Genomic DNA, 19,216 nt, shown 5'->3' with positions numbered 1-19,216 from the left:
CGTGCATCCCCGCCCACACGCATCCCCGCCCCCAGCCCCACTCCTCGGGGGCCTCCTCATCACCCTTGGGCCCTGGAAACTGCATCTGGATTCCTGCGGCTTGGAGGCCACAGCTGCTCCCCCACAGGCACTCCGCGCTCCTGCTTCCGACCCCCAGGAAGAGAAGGGAAAGAGGGAAACCTACCCTGATTATGAGTAAGTCAAGACCTCCCACTAGCTGCTCCGATTCTGTCAACTTGGTCGTCTTAGAACTGCAAGGTAATGAGTAGGCAGGGCTTGCGAAGTTCTGAATTTCACTGTCATGGCAATCTACGTGTATCGGCCACTAACAGGAAAACACCCCAAAGTCCAGTGGCAGGTGAGGGGAGAACCCGAACGCGGTGACGCGAGCGGTGGAGGGCGGACCAGGAGCGACGACTGACGGAGGTGGGAACGTGGGCGGAGCTCACGCGTGCGCAGGTGCGAGCGGCAGACGCGCAGGCCTCGTCCTGCACGTGTCCACGTCTGCCACGTTCTGCACCAGGCGGCACCCAGCTGTGCTGAGGGAAAGTAACACGCCGGCTGCTGGCGGGGGCGGGAGGCGATGGGAGGCGCGCAGGGGGCAGTTCTCCACGGCGGGGAACGCACTGCGGCTTAATTCAGGTGGTGGTTAAGGGCAGATAAATGGGTCCAAACCCACTGAACTATACACTTAAAATCTGCCCATTTTACCGTACGTTAATTGTATCTCCGTTTAAAAAAATCTGGGAAATTGTTTTAAACGGGTCCCCAAAGATGAGGAAGCAGCACCCAGAGCTGACGGGGCTTCCGTGTCCTCCCCGCTCCGGCAGCTCTCTGGTGACAGGCGGCGAAAGGGAAGGAGACGCAGGGGTTGTGGCAGAGCCCAGAGGGCTGGATGACCCTCCAGGAGGGAAAGCGTTTGTTTGTACTTTCCCTTCTGCTCAAGGAGACGATCTCCAGGCCAAGAGCTCAGGGCAGAGTGAGCGACTCGCACAGGTGCTGTTTATTCCAGGGCCCCTTCCCCTCCTTCCCTCCCCCTTCTCCCTCACCGTGAAAGCGCCACAGGCACTCCCGCCACCATCTGCAGCCACCTGTTACCTGCCCCCTCTGTCACCACCTGGATTCCAACCACTGCAGCCACCTGCTTGCAGATCCATCATTCTACAACAGACCAAAGGGGCTGGAAAAGCACTCTTCTTGCAAAACTGACGTGAAGGACAGAATCACCCGTGTTGCAGGGATAAGCAGCTCTGTCTTCCTGAAAGGACCCCACTGTGGGCTGAGCCGCGTCCCCCCAGTAAGAGCTGGCGAAGTGACTCCTCAGCCCGGCGGCTCAGGACGTGACTGTGGGAGGAAGGGTCCTCACAGAGCAGAGGAAGCTAAATGACATCATCAGGGTGGGTCCTCATCCAGCATGACTGGTGTCCTTAGGAAATGGGCAAACGTGGAAGCAGAGACACAGGTAGAGGGACAATGACGTGAAGACATGTGGGGAGGCCAGGTGGAGATGCAGGACTGGACGGGTGCATCCCAGCCCAGGACGCCAGGGACCAAGGCCACTCCAGAGGCCTGGACAGACCCTCCCTCAGGGCCCCCGCGGGGAGTCAAGCCTGCTGCCGCCCTGGACTTTCTGAGGCTCCGTGCCCGCCCCCTCCTGTCACCTGATACGCGAGTGAGTCTGGTCTGCCCCTTGCCCACCCCTTGTGGCCGGGTGCCATCACGCACAGCACAGACGCTGGTGGCCCCGGACCTCCTCTCCGCCGGCATACGGTCTGTCTTCTGGAAACGGGGCGGGGGGGGGGGGGAGCGGAGGGGTGCTGGTTTTATGGAGGGAGCACAGGTGGTGGAGCGGGACTGACGTGTTTGGGATGACAGCTTCGTCGATTAGGAACGCCGCGTCCCTGGCCAAGCCCCTTGGCCTCTAAGCCTTGGGTCCCTCACCTATCAGATGCTGATGACAGGAGGGAGAAGTGAGTGGCCCACCAGAGTGGCCAGCCCACGGCTGGGACATGTTGCCACGACCTGGCTCACAAACCTCCCACCCTCTGCTCACCTGCCAGAGACAGTGCGGGGTCCTCTGCACACAGCCCCTCTTCTCCCCGATCCCACTCGTCTTGAACCCAGTTTTGTGTAGATGCCCGCCCCACGTGACTCGGGGAAGGGGCGTCCCTGGTGCACACAGGGCACCCCTGGTGGGTGCTGTTGGTCCCGGGCAGGTATGCGACCTGAGGGATGCAGGTGAGAGACAAGGACCCACGCTCCAAGCTGCAAGGAGACGCTGTCCTTCCCTCTTTCCCAGGCCAGGAGGGGGCTGGAGCCTCAGAGAGCCACCGTCAGGGTGCGTTCACCTTGCCAACACGAGGACTTCAGCACTTGGCCACGGGCTGGATCGTGTCCCCTCAAAAGCCATCTGTTGAAGCCCTGACCTCCGGCACCTCAGATGTGGCTGAATTTGGACACAAGGCTTTCAAGAGGTGATTAAGTTAAAACAGGTCGTTAGTGTGGGACACAACCCAATACGACCGGTGTCTTTAGAAGAGGAGGAGATCAGGACACAGACACAAATAGAGATGACCCTGTGAGGACACAGGCAGGAGGCGGCATCTACAAGCCAAGAGAGGCCTCGGGAGAACCAGCCCTGCCAACACCTTGACCTTGGACCTCCAGCCTCCAGACCGTGATGAACAAATCCTGCTGTTTCAGACCCAGTCTGTGGTGCTCTGTTACGGCAGCCCAGGTAGTATTAGCCTCTCACTACACAGTGTCAGGATGAACCACCACTGACGAAGGCCAGGAAGAGACGCAGAAAAGACTGTGGACTGGGGCCCGGCCCATCCCTGACTTCCGGAAATGTCTTAAGTTTCCCTGCATATTTCAGAACTCAGTGTGATCTGAGGTTTTCTGCTGTTTGCAGCGGACAGCATCCCTACTGATGCCCAAGGTTTCAAACCTTCACAGCTCTGTGCCTTATCTCCTCCTGGTTTAAACAAGAGCTCCTTCCCACTTCCTGCCACCCAGGACTGACCCCCGACACACACACTCCACCCCACCCCACTGCCACCCCCTGCTCAGGCTCCCCCCCTGCCCAGCTGCCCTCCTTCTCCCCGGTCTCCCAGGACCACCCGATCCTCAGGGCATGCCTCACAGGCTCTCAACACGGCACTCTGCAAACAGAGCTGCCCAGCAAACATCTGAATGACATACCCGCTGGACTTTCCTCCTGTGGTCTCCTCCCCACGTGAATGGGAACCAGATGAGATTAGGCCACCACCTCTGCTCTATGCACAGATTCCATCAGACTGTGGATCATGGCCTCCCCCTCGACGGGGGAAATTGCCTTTTGGAGACAGAGAAACCTACTCTTGGTGTCATAAACTGAGCCTTTAAATTCTGGTCACCCCTGCCTGCTCAGGTCATTTCAGTTTCCCCCAAACTGCTGCTGGAGCGAGACCCACAACCAAGGCTCTAGTTTTTCTTTTTTCGCCACCCTCCCTTTAATCACGTGTCTGAGACCCTAGTCAAAACTCTAGTCAAAAGAGGACTAGAGTTACAAATGGGGAAAAGCAGGATGGCAGGTGAGAAACTAAGGAGAGAAACCACTGCTTATACTTAAACCACAATTCAATTCAATTCAAACCTGTTATCAGCAGACACACAAAAACAAAAAAAAAAACCCCAAATACTCTCATAACCCTGATGATATCCATTTTTGAAAAGCAGCTTCTTCTGGGACTTCCCAGAAAGAAAGATTAAAATAAATCTCCTTTTACAATGAAATAACACAAAACCCTACCCTGGAACCTAGAAGGTTTGATCACAGGCCCACCATGCGACAGCTCCAGAAGCTTCCAGGCTGTGCACAGGCCCCAACAAGACACGTCACCTTCTCACTTTTCTCTGCCTCTCACTGGGTGACCGCTGGTCAAGGCATCTTTATTTCCCATTTGAACGTTACTTCTGAGAGCCAGCTAAGACACTCCCCGGCCCCAGAACACTCGGTGAGGTCTCCCCGCTCGCAGCCTTGGAGGGTTCTTTCCTAGGGACCCCAAGGATGCCGAGCACAGACCCCTTAGAAAGAGGAGAGTGAGGTGGGGACAGACAGATGGCGCTGTGAGCATCTAAGGAGGGAAAGATCTTGCTGGTTGGGGAAGATGGGCAGATGGGGCCCGGGGTCGGCTCCGGTGAGTTGACAGGCCCCAGGCCAGCTGCTGCAGTGACTGCCCCCCAACAGGCTGACTTCCGGAGGGACACGTGTCATGGGGGCTGTCACACTAGGACCACTGCAGGTTCACCGCCTGCGCCGAGGGGGGTCGCCCTGCTCAGTTACTCTGATACTGTAAACGTGCTCGTGCTCTGTTCCGGCCGCGAGCGCTCGGTGTCTGTGTCCCACGGGGCAGCTCTCGTTGCCTGCCCCTGAAAACGCTATCAAACCACCTTAATGGGAATTATGGAAAAGGCTAGTCCGAATTAGAGCCATTTAGAAAATAAATACCTTTTACTTGCAAATAAATGTTTCCCTTTCAAGTAATGAACCATTATTCCAGGCAGAGGCTCAAAGGGCCTATTGAACAAGTGACAGGGTCGTCAGCAACATCCATCTACAGGTAGAACGCACGGGCAGGTGCTTCATAACGTGCCTGCCCCGGGAGCCTGGCCGCGGGCGGGCTGAAGCTCGGCTGACTGCACGCGTGTGCTCGCAGACCCTTCTTCCACGGGGCAGGGCGCCCAACTGAGTGGTCATTCCTGGCAACTCTGCAGCTCCTGCCCGTCTTACAGGGGAGCGTCGGTCTCAGACGGGCTAAGCCATGGCCATCTGTTGGGTGGGGTCAGGAAACACAACGAACGTCCACACTAGCTTAGACCAGGACGTCTCAGACCTGGCGCTCCGGACATTTGGGGCTGGATCACCCTTCGCTGCTGGGGGTGGCGGTCCCATGCTTCGTACCACATACAGCAGCATCCCTGGTCCCTGCTCACCAGATGTCAGCAGCACCCCTCCTCTGCGTAACAACCACAGTGTTTCCAGACACGGCCACATGTCCGCTGGGGAAGAGCCACACCACGTGGGGATGTCCTAGAACTTTTTTAAGCAGCTGGTGCCTGGGTCCTACAGGTATTTCCCAAAGTTCCCCAAGCGAGTCTAGGTTTTCCAGACACCACCTCTGCCCCCAGTTGTAGATCCAGAAAGACCAATTCTGTCGATACACAGCTTCCATTAGAAGAAAAGACCCTGTGACTAAAAGTTCTGAAAAACACTGGCTTAAAGACATAATGTGGGGCTTCCCTGGTAGTGCAGTGGTTGAGAGTCCACCTGCCGATGCAGGGGACGTGGGTTCGTGCCCCGGTCCGGGAAGATCCCACATGCCGCGGAGCGGCTGGGCCCGTGAGCCATGGTCCCTGAGCCTGCGCGTCCGGAGCCTGTGCTCCGCAACGGGAGAGACCGCAACAGTGAGAGGCCCGCGTACCGCAAAAAAACCGACATAATGTGTTCCAGAGCCCAGGTTGAATTCCAGTTTGATGAGCTGCTACTTGAGATACATCACATCACCCTTTATGGTCCTCAACAGCTCCTTGAACCTGGACTTCAGGCCTGAGTTGACCTGTGATTCTGTCCTCCCCTTTCTATTCTTGCCGTCCTAGAATCAACTCGGCTAACACCCCACACTGGCAGGGCCACAGCCCCCAGCCACCTTCACCGTGGCGAGCATCTACCAGGGCCAGGCACCCAGGGCGCATAGCTGGGCCTGGAACGGAGGCACAGCGAAAGGCCTGGAGAAGGGGCGGGGTGACCAGCAGGTGGACTCCAGGCTGGAGGACACCATGTGCAAAGGCTGAGGCTGCCTGAGGAAGGGTCGGGGCCAGAGCACAGGGTCCTGGTGCTGGGCGGTGGGGACAGTGGCAGGAGAGGCAGGCGGCGGCCGTGAAAACCCGCCAACCAGGCCCAACTCCGCCCTGAAGGCCAGGGAGCGCAGCGAAGACTGAGCAGGGGAATCGAAAGAGCCAGTCGGCTACGACTTAGGACAAAAGCACTGGGATCTGAGGCGAGGCGGGTGGAGGAGATCAGAGACCAGAGGACACGGCCAGTCCTGCTGGCGATGGAACACGCAGGCCTGGGGCCTTGGGGAGATACCAGGCACAGGCAGGGCTCTGGGGCCGCCCTCCTCAGGCTGTGTGCTGGAACTCAGCTGTTACGGGCTGAACTGTGTCCCCTCACCCCCCCAAAAAAGACTCTCCTGTGTTGAAGTTCTGACCCCCAGCTCCTCAGATGTGACTATTTGGAGATGGGCCCTTACAGGGGTAATTCACTCAAAATGAGGGCACTGAGGTAGACCCTGATTGAACAGGGCTGTCCTTGTAAGGGGGGGATGAGGACACAGACACAGAGGGACGACCGTGTGAGGACACAGGGAACAGGTGGTGTCTACAAGCCCAGGGGAGGGGCTTCGGAGGAACCAGCCCCGCTGCCACCTTGATCTTGGACATCCAGCCCCCAGACTGTGAGGGACTAAATGGGTGTTCCTTTAGCCGCCCCATCTGTGGGGCTTGTTTCTCGGCCCATAAGGAGCTAAGACACCCGGGAACGACCTTAACGGGTGAGCGACGAAAAGGACTCTCGCAGGAGACCAGGAGGAGAGTAGCTAGGAGACACGGGAAATCCAGGCAGTGCACCCGTCCTGAGAGAGCTGAGGACTGAACGGTCACCGCTAAGGCCACAGACAGGTCGCCTGACGTCCCTGAAGCCCTCTGCGGATCTGGTATCACCAGCCTGACTCAGCTGTGGCACCGAGACCCCGAGGCCCGGGTGCGGTGGGGACCACGCAGCGCTGGCACCTCCCAAGGGCAGACACGTCGAGAGGGACAGGCCCTCGGTCAGAAGCCCTGGGAAGGGCCACGGCCATGGTTTTCAAGGGCGGAGGATGGATGGAAGGGCTGGGGGACCCCGAGGACACGGCGTGGACAGCTGGGCGTGAGCGCTGCTCCCCTGCCCCCCCACCCCGGACGGTGAGCACAGACCTCCCCAGGTGTGTTCACCTCTGTGCCCCATGCCTCAGCTCCCGCCTCACACCACGCCCAGAACCCTCCATCTGACACTGGTCTCGGCTGTACCAGGAGCTCCTTCTCTGGGCACAGACGAGCTTCTGTCCACCTGGGTCACTTCCCAGGGCGGAGCAAGGCCTGCCACGGAGCAGATGTCGCGAGAGCAGAAGCAGGGGCAGGCCCGACACAGGCGGCGGGGAGGGGCTGTATGTAACTGTCTTCAAAACGTGGGGCAGCAGCCGTGTCCACAGCAGCGCTGTCACGAGCACCTCAAGGAGGGGGCCACCCAAGTGTCCACTGACGGATGATGGACAAACAAAAGTGGTATAAACACAATGGACTATTACTGTTCAGTCTTAAAAAGGAAGGAAATCCTGACACGGGCTACAGCGTGGATGAACCTTGAGGACAAGATGCTCAGTGAACTATGCCGGTCACAAAGGACAGAAAATGGTTTCACTTACAGGAGGGGTTGAAAGTAGTCAAGCTCACAGAGACAGAAACTATATGGTGGGGGCCGGGGGCCGGGGTGGGGAAGAAGGGGAGTTAGTGTTTAATGGGGACAGAGGTTCAGTTTGGGAAGATGAAGAAGTTCTGGAAAGGATAGAGGTGATGGTTGCACAACACTGAGAAGGTACTTAATGCCGCTGAGCTGTGCACTTACAAGTGGTTAAAATGGTCAGTTTTATGTTATGTATACTTTACCACAGTTGCACAAAAATTTTTTTAAGTTGGACAGAAACTTTGTGTTTGCTGCAGATGCTCGTGTGTACCCATCTGGGAACAGTGGAGCTCCTCAGGGTGAAGCAACCAACGGTGCCCAATTTGTAAAGCATCTTTTAAACACACAGAAAAAGCAGCTTTTAATCTAATCTGGGAGGAAACGGTCTGTAGTGCAGATTATGGGGCTGGGTGCCTAAGCATCCTTAATTTAATATGACCCCTGGAGGCTTGTGGCTGGTTTACAGCACACTGTCTCCTTTGCACTTATTCTTTATTTTTTTTAATTTTTAGTTTTGGCTGCACTGAGTCTTCATTGCCACGCGCGGGCTCTCTCTAGTTGCGGCGAGCGGGGGCTACTCTTGGTTGCGGTGCACAGGCTTCTCATTGCGGTGGCTTCTCTTGTTGCGGAGCATGGGCTCTAGGTGCCTGGGCTTCAGTAGTTGTGGCACGTGGGCTCAGTAGTTGTGGCTCGTGGGCTCTAGAGCACAGGCTCAGTAGTTGTGGCACAAGGGCTCAGTAGTTGTGGCACACGGGCTTAGTTGCTCTGTGGCACGTGGGATCTTCCCAGACCAGGGCTCGAACCCGTGTCCCCTGCAATGACAGGCGGATTCCTCACCACTGCACCACCAGGGAAGCCCTACACTTACTCTTTAAATGACGCTAAGAAATAAAGTGTGACTGTCATGCTAGCAGGATTAAGTAATACAAAGACTGACCCTCTTCCCCACTTTAAAAAAAAAAAAAAGAAGGCTGATAAACACTTAACCCGCATTCTTATGACTTGACATTCCTTCCCACAGGCTCCTGTGACTCAGCTATGGGTTCACTGCTCAGATAAGAAAACTGTCTCATTTCTGGAGCAGGGTTTCCAATGTAAGGAGCCTCCTGGCTCCTTGGTGCCACTGCAGGCCCTAAGCTAACTATGCACCCAGAACTAAACCGGTTAGGGCTGTACCTCTGCAAAACAGGCCCTGCAAACGTGAGTTATACTTTCGCTGCAAGGAACCGAGAAAAAGACACAGCAAAGGAGTGGAGAAGCAGAAGGACGTGAAATGGGGAAGAAGATGCAGAAAGGCGCGGGGAACACTTGATGAACTTTGCGGTGGTGACACCGGCTCTGTGAACAGTGACAGGCAGTGGGGGCGGTCCCCAGGAGCAGGGCCCAGCTCAGAAGGGCCGCATGTGGCTTAATGCTCTGCGGCTGCCGTCTGGGTCTTGGGAATCGTTTACGAACAAGGGGCCCTGCATGTTCATCTTGCACTGGGGCCCCACAAGTTTCGTGGCTGGTCCTGACTAGAAGAAAGGTTTGGAGAGACCAGGAGACCTGCCCTGCGTGGGGCAGGGGGCGAGGCAATGCTTTGCCGCGTGTTTCAGCGTCTGCGCAGGGGCTCGCCCCAAGCCCCCTCTGCTCTGGAGCTAACAGCTGAGGGCATCTATACCTATTTCCAGAAAAGAAGCCTCAGGGGGGTGTCCCTGCCAACTCTACACGAAGCGTAAGGGGCCGGGTAAGTTTCAGCCTGAGTCTCTGAGAAGAAAAAGAGTCCTTTGTCTAAAGCATTTAAGGGTTAAATCATCAATATTCATTTATCCTCCATTAACTGCCAAAAAGATCCATCTCTAGTCTCTTCCACCCCCCAGTGAAAAACAGCTACTGCTGACCTCCGCCCCATGGTCTGCAGGGGTCTCCCCGCCCTGGGTAACTGCACCCTGTGCTCTGAAACCCGCCTGCCCTGCCCCAGCTGGACACCGGAACTGCGCCCAGGAATCTGGTGTTGGACGGAGGGGTGCTGGCCTCCGCCGGACCAGGGACCAGGTGAGCAAAAGCCAGTCCGGAGGCGGGAGGGAAGCTGATCTCAGGAGAAACTGATGTGGGTTCCACGAGGGCTCTGAAACAACCCCTGTCCCACTTTCTGGTCTCAGATCCCGGCCTAGGTTTCCTGAGCCATCCCTGCATCTTTCCAGTCAATTTCTTTTCTATTTTTGTGAATTAATGTAATTTGGAATTTGTTTTCATTACTTGCAACCAAACGAGTCCTGAGAAGAGAGGGTTTGACGGCACGTCATACGGTGCAAGAGATGACCTGAGAGCCCGCGGGTGGTGTTCTATTTCAGCAACGACTTGTTGTAGGGGAAATCCACTTAAATCAGCCCATAACCCTGCCCCCTTTCCCAGAAAGGCAGGCTTGTGAATCTCTAGGCCACTTGTCTCGCGGGGGGGTCAGCCTGTATGTAATGACCTGCGCTGGGTAAACGCTGGGAGAAGCAGAGACCGCAGAGCCAAGTCTGTGGACCACGGAGGTCAGGGTCAATGCCTCCTACAGACCCAGCAGGGACAACACTCCAGGTGGGCAGGGGCCTCTCTACAGAGCCTGGCCCTTCCCCCGTTTGCACCTGCCCTGAAGGTAGCTCCCTGATGCCTGCGGTCAAGGCTCGGGTTACCCTCTGCCCCGCTTTACAATTCCACTTTCTCTCCGATCCGCTTCCCCCCCGCACAGCTAACCCAGACTTCTAACTTGGTAGACGGTCCTCCATCGAAGGGCACGGACTCAGATGTCTGGCCCACGACCTTGGTGGAGGTGGAGGCGCAAATGACAGAGCACCCCACCTCATCCTGGGGCCCCCGCCGGCCAGGAAGCCCCTTTCCTTTTCAGATCCCTGAGCCCTGCGGCCAGAGGCCTGCTCTGTTTTCACATGAGAACTCTGAAAACCAGCCGACCCCTTCAAGGGTCTTTCAGACAAACCCCCTGGAGGTCCACCTTGGCGGGACCCCTCAGACCACCTGCATTGGGGCATCCCGTCTGAAGGGCACACCCGGCTTCCCACGTCATCAGTTTCTGGGCGAAGGCGAGAGACACCTCGGAACGGCATGGAATTAACCACCCTTCCAGATGTGGCTTATCAGGTCCTCCTCATCTAAGCATTTCTGACCTGACTCGTTCAGCCGGTCCTTACCCCACAGAAGAGGAGGAGAGGAATCTGAGATTTCCAAGCGTCTCCTGGAGGGGAGGGGAGGGAGCCCTGAGCCCACTTTACCCGCGAGGCGCCTGCAGATGAACGGGTCATAGCCCACACCTGCCAAGCTAGAGAGCTCCGCTCTTCTCGTGACACCAGCGCAGGTGCGCTCAGACACTTCTGCTGAGGACTCGGTGGGTAGAGCGGGGACAGACGCACAGCCAGTGCTGGGGGCACTGCGTGCGGACCCGAAGGATGAACAGGGACCAGCAAGTAGAAGGACGGAGAAAAGGGTTCCAGGAAGTGGGCTCAGAGGCAGAGGGAGCAAAGATTAGGGAAACTGCCCGAGAGGTCTGCACAGCCCACCGCGGAAGCCGCAGGTAACAGCACACAGCCACGCCCCTCCTCAGGCAGGAGCAGGGCCGTCTCTGATTGGCCAGTAAAGGTGAAGAGAAAGGGCAGCCCCCCCCCCCACGCCGGGCGGGGCCCCTGGGGCGGAGGCAAGAACACCCTGCAGGGTGAGCAGGTGAGCCATTCTAACCCTACAGCTACGGCTCTGGACACGTCAATGACCCCCAGCCTCGTTCTCCTCCCTGAACTGAACTTTGGACTCGAAGATAACACCACAGCTCGCTGTGCCCAGGGCACACTTTTACCTACACTGGGTGCTGGGCACAGGTGAAGCTGGCTGAATGAAGTCAGTTCTAGCCGATGGCTTCCCATTTCAGGGTCCTTCGGCCCTGTGGAAATTTAATTAGCACCCTCCCCTTTTGAGCCAGAGGGCAAGAGAAGATGCTAGAACCCTCCAGGGCCGGTGCTTCGCCAATCAACAGCCCGGGAACAGGGTCAGACCCACTTGCCCAAGGCCTGGTCCGAACCTGCCGGCCAGTGGGCTTCTCCACGGCTCCTCCGTAGGCCCCCGCCTCGGGCCAGCGGCCTCCTTCTGGCAGCAGCGGGCCTGGCTTCCCCCCTGCCCGTCTGTGGCCCCAAGCAGGGTCAGCGCCAGCCCTCTCCTCACCCCACAGGCTCTCTCCCTGGGCGCCCCCATTCCCTACCCATCCCTCGGCTGGCTGAGTTCAGCGTCTCATGGCTATGAGTCACCCCATCTCCGTGCTCCCAGCCATCCTGCACCCGTCAGCCCCAGGCTCCCACAGGCCACAAGGCCCTGCAGATGCCACTCCCTCTCAGAGGGAAAGGCACACACACCCACCCCCTCCTCTGCCTCTCTCCTCCTCAGGCGTCGGTCTCATCGCTGAGGCCAGTCTGTCTGGGCCAGGCTCTCTGTTCTCTCTCATTTCCCATTCTTTCCACTCACTTAACTCAGTTTGTAATTAAAAAGTGATGATGATTAGTTAAGGTGCGCCTCGCTTGTTAGTCCATCAGCTCGGTGGGTGCTGTGCTATTTCCGCCTAGCGCTGCATTCCCCACACGAGGCACGAGGCCTGGCCCAGAATCCGCACTCACGTCTGAGAAAGGGGGGAGGGAGGGAAGGAGAGGTTAGGAAAAAACAGAGGAGTGGCCCAGGGCCGCACTCAGTGGCGTGATGATTGCCTAACAACTGTTTCTCGGAAGAAAAACAGACCCAGGTGTGCAGTGTTTGCAGATTTCCACGGTGTAAACGCTCTCACCTTGGCCGTGGCCGGCTCCCAGCCGCCAGCCCCGCATCCTGAATGTGTGGCCCAGCGGCTCCCGCACCGGGACTGACATTTGGTGCCCAACGTGTTTTTAAATGACATCAACTTTTGACTCGATCCTGCCTGGGACTGAAGGCCAGAATGAACTGAGACTTGCAAAACAATGCTAAAGACGAGAGGTTTTGCAGCTGGTCCAGAGCAAGAAGATGAAGGAAAGGTGAGACCTGGGGACGAACACTGTCCCCCAAAAGATGGAAGAGCTGCTTAGCAACTGTGCAGCTTCCGGCGTCTCCATCAGTGAGGACCACACCAGATTCTGTGCTTAGGAGCTCGTCATGAGCAAGTCGAAGCCTGTGAGAAATGCTGTTATACCCACTGACCTAACATTTATTTCCCTTCCTAGCAATTCATCCTAATGCCTCAATAGAAGCAAATCTGACACCCACAACACCAAATCAAAAAGGTACTGAGATCCTAAAAATATTCGAAGAAAATGTGTTTTTCCCCTAATATTCCAGGATTATAGAAGTCCTAAATCTACCACAAAACCCAGAAACCATAAAAGATTCACTTGACTCTATCCAAACCAGAAGTTTCTGCGTGACAAAAATACCATAAACAAAATCAAAAGACAAACAACACACCAGGGAAAACCACTTACAAAACATCCAAAATGCTTCATTTACTTTATGCATAAAGTACTCCTATAAATCAGTAAGAAAATAACGCCCCCCCCCGCAAATATACACACAAGAAGGCAAAGGATGCGAAGAGACAGTCCAAAGAAAAGGAAACACAAATGGCTCAAAAGACTTCAGAGATATTTAACCTCCCTCCTAACAAGAGAATGCAAATAACAACAACAATTTCTCACATGTCAAACGAGGAGACATTTAAAAGTATGACAGCCCCCTGGGTCAGGGAGGGTGTGGGAGTGGGGCCTCATACCTTATGGATGGAAGTGTGAAAGGGCAATAAGATCCCTATGGAGAGCACTTTGACAACATCTGTCAGAATTAAAATGCAGCCCAGTTTGACCCTCCACTTCTAAAAGTTTCATGTGTGGGGGAGTTTCATTATATATTATGTAATAACAAAGACTGGAAACAACCGAAATGCCCCCTTGGAAGGTGACTTGTTAAATTATTACACAGAAAAGAGTGAGGGGCTCCCTGTACTGATACGCACCCATCCCCAACACAGGTGAACAAAAGGTCTGAAACAGTGTATACGAACAGCTTGTGAGAGAAAAATATATAAATGAAAATATACTTGGAATATTTCTGGAAGGATACATAAGGAACTGGTAACCATGGCTGCTTCCAAAGAGGGAAACTGGAGGCAGAGATGGCCAGAAATGTTACTTTTACTGTTTGCTTTTGGTCCCATGTGATGCATTGTCTATTTCAGTAAGTTTCTAAACACAGTCACGCACAAAGATGTTCACTGTTGTGTTGTATATAGTAGACACACGAAATAAAATCACACTAGGATGACCTACCGGTGAGTTATTTCTAAAGATATTCCTGTTGTGATGACATTGTAATTATTTTCACCCTAATTAAATCGTACTGAGTCACTTTAAATAACTTCTAATCTTGAGCCCCAGAAAAAGAATTCAAATTACTTCCTGGGGTATATTTAAACAACTCTCAGGTTACTTACAGGATAAAGGCCAGCAATCTGTGAGAATTCTTGGCGAACAGAAAAAATATTAGAAGACTGGAGATAAACATCTTAAATTTCACGTACAGAAAGAGAGTGTTGCTAACGTTGAGGGTAGGCAAAATTCTAGGGGTTATTCAAGGAAGTGGAGAGCACTAGAAACCAACAGGGGTTCACTCTGAACACTGCAGGATAAGATAAACCATGCAAATTACTGGGAGGAGTATTTTAAAGTCAGCAGAGTTATGTTAAGCACTGATGATCTCTCTACGCGGCTGGGGATAAAACGCAGAGCAATGAACGGCATTTGGAAGTTGAAGACCAACTTTCTGGTCCACTCAAGGCTGGTGAACTGACTTAAAATCCAAGACAACACTCAGTGTTAAGACTGCCTTGTACGGCTCAACATTCTTAATCAAAGGAAATAACAGGTGAAAATGTTTTGAAAACTTTACAGGGCAGCACAAAAGAAAGGTGGTGGCATCGGACATCATCATCATTATTACTATTCCGAAGGCATCGCAAATTCTGGTTAACAAATACCAGGGACCAAGGCAAAAACTAGAAATAAAAAAGATCCTAACAGGAGAGATCTAATAACCCCAAACTAGCAAGATGGAACCTACACGGTGCCCCACATCACACGAGCACAGGCTGAGAAAGCCCTGACATAACGGGATCCCATCGAGGCCCCGAGGTAGACAGATGACACGTCTACTGAAAGCCTTAATGATCGACTGTAAGCTTCATTAGTGAAGTGTCCAATGTCTTCTCTTCTGATCAGAACACGCAGGCCGTGCCTATTGTGTTCTGGGTGCCATGCTTAAGAGATACATATGCCACGTGGACCCATCAGAACGGTGAATTCTGTCCCGTATGGAAGGACTGAAGGAGCTGGAGATTTCTTAGCCAGGGAAGAAACCAGTCCTTGGGTATCCTCAGGTATCTGAGCACGTATTATATGAAGGAAAAAGAATCATTCGGAGGAGAGAGCTGCACAAACAGGCATGAGATGACCCGAGTTGTGTCCACCAAAAAGCACGACTCTCTGCAAGGAAGACTAACCAGCTAACGGGGTTCTGTGCAAGGCACAGCCACGCCGGGGATGCCACCCAGGAGGGGAGAGACTCTTGTCAGTTCCAAGACCCCTTTTAACTATAACAAGCTGGGACTCTATCTGCCTTGGTAGTTTCACGTGTGTAAACGCTATTATAGCCTGTATACTAGACTATACAAGATATGATATAGATATTAATGATATACATCGAAAACATATATTTAATATAATGTAATATGTGCCTGGTGGTTCTTCTGTATCCCCCTCCCCATCTAATACCTGAGGAGAGAACTGGCCCTCTAGCGCAGGGAGGCACACACCTGCTGAAGTCTGATGATAAAGACATCGCACGGGGCTTTTGTGAGTGGGAAGATCGCGGCGCTCAGTGGGGGAGGTTGGTACAAAAGGCAACTTCTCAGACCTGAATTTTCATCCACTGACAGAAGGAGAAGCCTGCCACTTCTGCTTCCACTTGCAAGCCAAGCTGACAGGCACCTGACCTCTGGAATCAGCACCCATCACAATATGCATTCCACGTCTGTACATCTGATACAGGACCCAGCGGACACCGCCATCAGAGGAGAAAGCTGGCCTCAGTACAAGCCAAAATGTGCTTAAAAAGCTCTTGAAAGCATTGGTTATGGAACAGAACAGTCCTTTATTTAGATCTTATTTGTGCGTGAAAATCAATATGTCCTTTTTAGTCTTTATCTTACAGGAAAATGCGTCTCTACCTATTGCCCCCAAGCGTTCACCTCCCGGACTGCCTTGTCAGCTGTACATAACTGACGCACCCCAAACCATGCTGCACACCCTCGTGCCATTTTTGACCCCCTCGAGTGCTCACCTGGAATACCTGTCCGGCTCTCCAAGGCGCCTCCATAGCCTGCTTTCATGAACTGTTCTCTAGTTTTCTACTCCCACCATCCACGGCAGGGTCCCCACCACTGAGACAATGATACTCTGACCCACCTCCTTGGAGGCTAACTTCCAAGTTGGCCTCCCCTGTGACCCCCAGAACAGAGCACCCTCTACACACATCTGCTTCGATCTACATCATTCCTCCTGTACTCTAGAAAGAGGTTCAAAGTATTTGACAAGTTGCAAATGCTTACTTTCACAGACATACAAACAGTATTAAAATAGTCACTGTTCTTAAGTTTTCTGTGCCGGTAAATGACAACCAGATATTGACCTCCATGGATGGGAAACAGTCACAGAAACGCCTTGGCAAAGGACAGGCTGACCGGCGGGATCAAGGTGAACCAAGCTAGAAGGATCTCCCCACTAACAGCTAAGCCAGACAGTTCCCGGAGGACAGCTCATTTCTCGCCAGGCTGGTACAAGCTGAAGACAAGGGTTATGATGATGTAAGAGTTTCATCTTACCCATCCATGTGGCACAACTGTTCACTAACACACGTTTGGGGCGGGGGGGAGATACATGCACATAGATTATTATAAACTGTCAAATTTCAGTCTTGCATTTAAACAAAGCGTTTCAAACTCTGCCCAGAACTGCTCAGAAGTGGGAGAAAGGTCTACATTTACTTTGAAAGGCAAATTAGTTATTTAAAACACAGAAGGGGCACAATAACACAAGTTGTTTGACACACTGGCATACAATCTCTCTTGTATGTTAAGAAATCCAGAAAACTGTAGATGTCTTAGGCATCGATTTTCTAGTACTGCCCCTTCTCCATCTCTATGACGGCCACATATCTCTGGCAAACACTCCGACTCCATTTCCCAGGATGCAGCACCTCTGCTAGAGGGCCCCCCTGGGCTGGAGCAAGTCAGATGTCCAGGTAAAGCTGGCCAGGATCTGACCTCAACGCCTGGACAAAAGGGCTGCTGTGTGACAGCAGGGGTGGTCCCGAAACACCACAAATTCTTAGCATCCTTCCTATACTCCAATGGTGTTTGCTACAGTCCCGAGAAGACACCTGAGGGAACACTGGGGTGGCGAAGTCCAACGTGAAATACGCCGACCTCCGGGGAGGACTGAGCTCGGGGAAAGGGAATCTTCGAAAGCTGTTTGCTTCTCTGGCTACAGTTTGAGCTCTTTAGTCAGCTTTAGTCTGTTTCCAAAGCCAGCGCTGGATGGCTGAGGTGTGCCCAGAAGAACACCTGGGAATAGGAACTAATCTGGCGGAGGCTATTTCTTTGTGGGAGACTTGGGGACAGCTGGCCCTGCAAAGGGCAGAGCCTGGGGCCGAGCTCCAGCGGGCAGACCTTGAGAGGGGCGTCCTCCAGGGCCAGCTGGTGACCCATCAGGCCTTGCCCTCCGCGGGCCACCCCTCCCTGAATGAGGCGACAGCTCGAGGGTCGGGGAGGGAAGCTCCAGCCTTTGCAGAGGGAGGGGCGCCCCTTCCGTGTGTGCTTTGGGACAGGAGTTTGGGTGCCAACTCGGAAGGCTAAGGTGCCCCTTGGCGTAGGTAGGGCAGGGCCACCGCAGAGGGCTGCCGGAGCCCGGCTTCACACCCGGGCAAACACATCTGTTTGGGGGATGGAAGGACAGCAAGCCCGCGTGAGGTGCGAGGACACGCGGGCTCGCACCACTGCGGGGACCCGGGTCTGCACGAGGGCGCGGGGAAGGGCGCGAGGACCGCGGAGGGCACAACGCTCGGGAGCGGGACGCGGGGCCGGGGCGGTCGCGGCCCTTACCTTGCTGACCACGTTTTGTACCAGGCCTGTGCGGAGGCCGTAGTCCCACGCGTGGCAGTCGCAGTTGGAGGCGTTGTCCCCCTTGTCCGGAGGGGACGGCAGGGGCGGCGCGTCGCCCCATTCCGCGCCGCTGCCGTTGCCGAGGGGTCCCGCCGTCCCCCAGGCGGCGGTGGAGAAGGGAGTGGTCGGGGGGCTGGTCCAGTTGGCCAGGTCGCCGCCGCCCCCCCGGGCCGTGGCCGTGACCCCCGCCGGCTCGGCGCCCTTGCCGTCCCCGCGGCACCAGAAGTTGGGTTGGTCCAAGAGGAAGGAGTCCGAGAACTGGCTGAAGCCGATGAAGAGCGCCGGGATCCAGGTGAGCAGCACAAGGGTCTTCTGGTAGCTGCCGCCCAGGCCCCCGAGGAAGGGCAGCACCGACCCGTCGTAGTCCAGCAACAGGAGGCTCGGGTGCGGGCCGCCGGCGGCGTGCGGGGCGGGCAGCGGCTGGATGTCGCCGCCGCCGCCCGGGCCCGCGCGTCCCCCGAGGGGCGCCGAGGCGGCCGCGTCCCCGGGCGGCAGGGCGCCGTTCTCCTCGGCCGCGGGCGGCAGCCGCCCAGGGACGCCGCCCGCCGCCTCGCGCCGCCGGTCTATCGCCATGGCCCGGGTTCGCGGCGCGCGCAGAGGCGCATAGAGCGCAGCGGAGGCTCCCGCGGGGCCCCGGGCAGAGCGCGCGGGCCCGGCGCCGCCGCCGCCGCCGCCGCCGCCGCCGCCGAGGAGGGCCCGCCGCTCGCAGGGACTCTCGGCTGCCGCGCGCGTCACTGCGCCCCCATGGCCGGCCACCCGCGCCCGGGCTGCGGCCCCGGCGGGCGCCGGGCGGAGGGCGGGCAGAGGCCGCGGCCCTCAGCCGCCGCCGCTCATCGGCTCAGAGGCCCGGGCGCCGGCGGCCGAGCCCGCCGCTCTCCGCGGCTCCGCGCCCGACGCGCGAGCAGGAGGAGGAGCGGCGCCGCGCCTGTGCCTGTGCCTGTGTCGGCCGGCGGGAGCCCTGCGGAGCACGGCACGGGCGGCTCCGCGCTCCCCGCGCGCCCGGGATGTATTTATCCGACCCCAGCGCCTCCCGGAAGCCGCGAGCTCGATGCCAGCCTGCCGCGCCGGCCGCGCTCCCCGGCTCGGCTCCGCGGCCTCCCTCCGCCTCCCGCGTCCCGGCCCGCCCCCTCTCCCCCCGCGCGGTGGAGGTAACGCGGCACCTGCTGCGCCGGCTCCTGCGCGCGAGCGCCCCCTCCGGCCCGCCGCGCCGCCGCCGCCACCGCCGCAGCAGCCGGGGAGGGGCGGAGACACGGGATGCCCGGCCGCAGGGCGCGAGGATCCCCGCCAGGCTCCGCTCCGCCCCCGGCAGGGAGAGGAGGAGGCGCCACGACTGCGGGCTCGTGAGGCTGGCGGCCCGGAGGGGGCGGCGCGCGCTGAGCGGGTGGCCGGGTGGTCCTCAGGCTCGGCTCCCGCGGTGCCGG

General features: G+C 56.3%; 1 protein-coding gene across 1 annotated transcript in view; it reads right to left on the bottom strand.

The window, feature by feature from the left end:
* SLC22A23 (solute carrier family 22 member 23) overlaps positions 1-18,863 on the bottom strand; it is a 141,456-nt gene extending 122,593 nt beyond the window's left edge. Inside the window, 1 exon segment of the mRNA XM_032647501.1 lies at positions 17,736-18,863. Within this exon segment, the coding sequence (XP_032503392.1) occupies positions 17,736-18,368 (633 nt within the window). The 5' untranslated portion in view covers positions 18,369-18,863.
* Between the last annotated feature and the right edge of the window lie 353 nt (positions 18,864-19,216).

The sequence above is a fragment of the Phocoena sinus genome, chromosome 11 (assembly GCF_008692025.1).
Source record: "Phocoena sinus isolate mPhoSin1 chromosome 11, mPhoSin1.pri, whole genome shotgun sequence".
NCBI classification, from domain to species: Eukaryota; Metazoa; Chordata; class Mammalia; order Artiodactyla; family Phocoenidae; genus Phocoena; species Phocoena sinus.
Note: the sequence above shows the minus strand (reverse complement) of the source record. Positions and strands in the feature narration are given on the sequence as shown.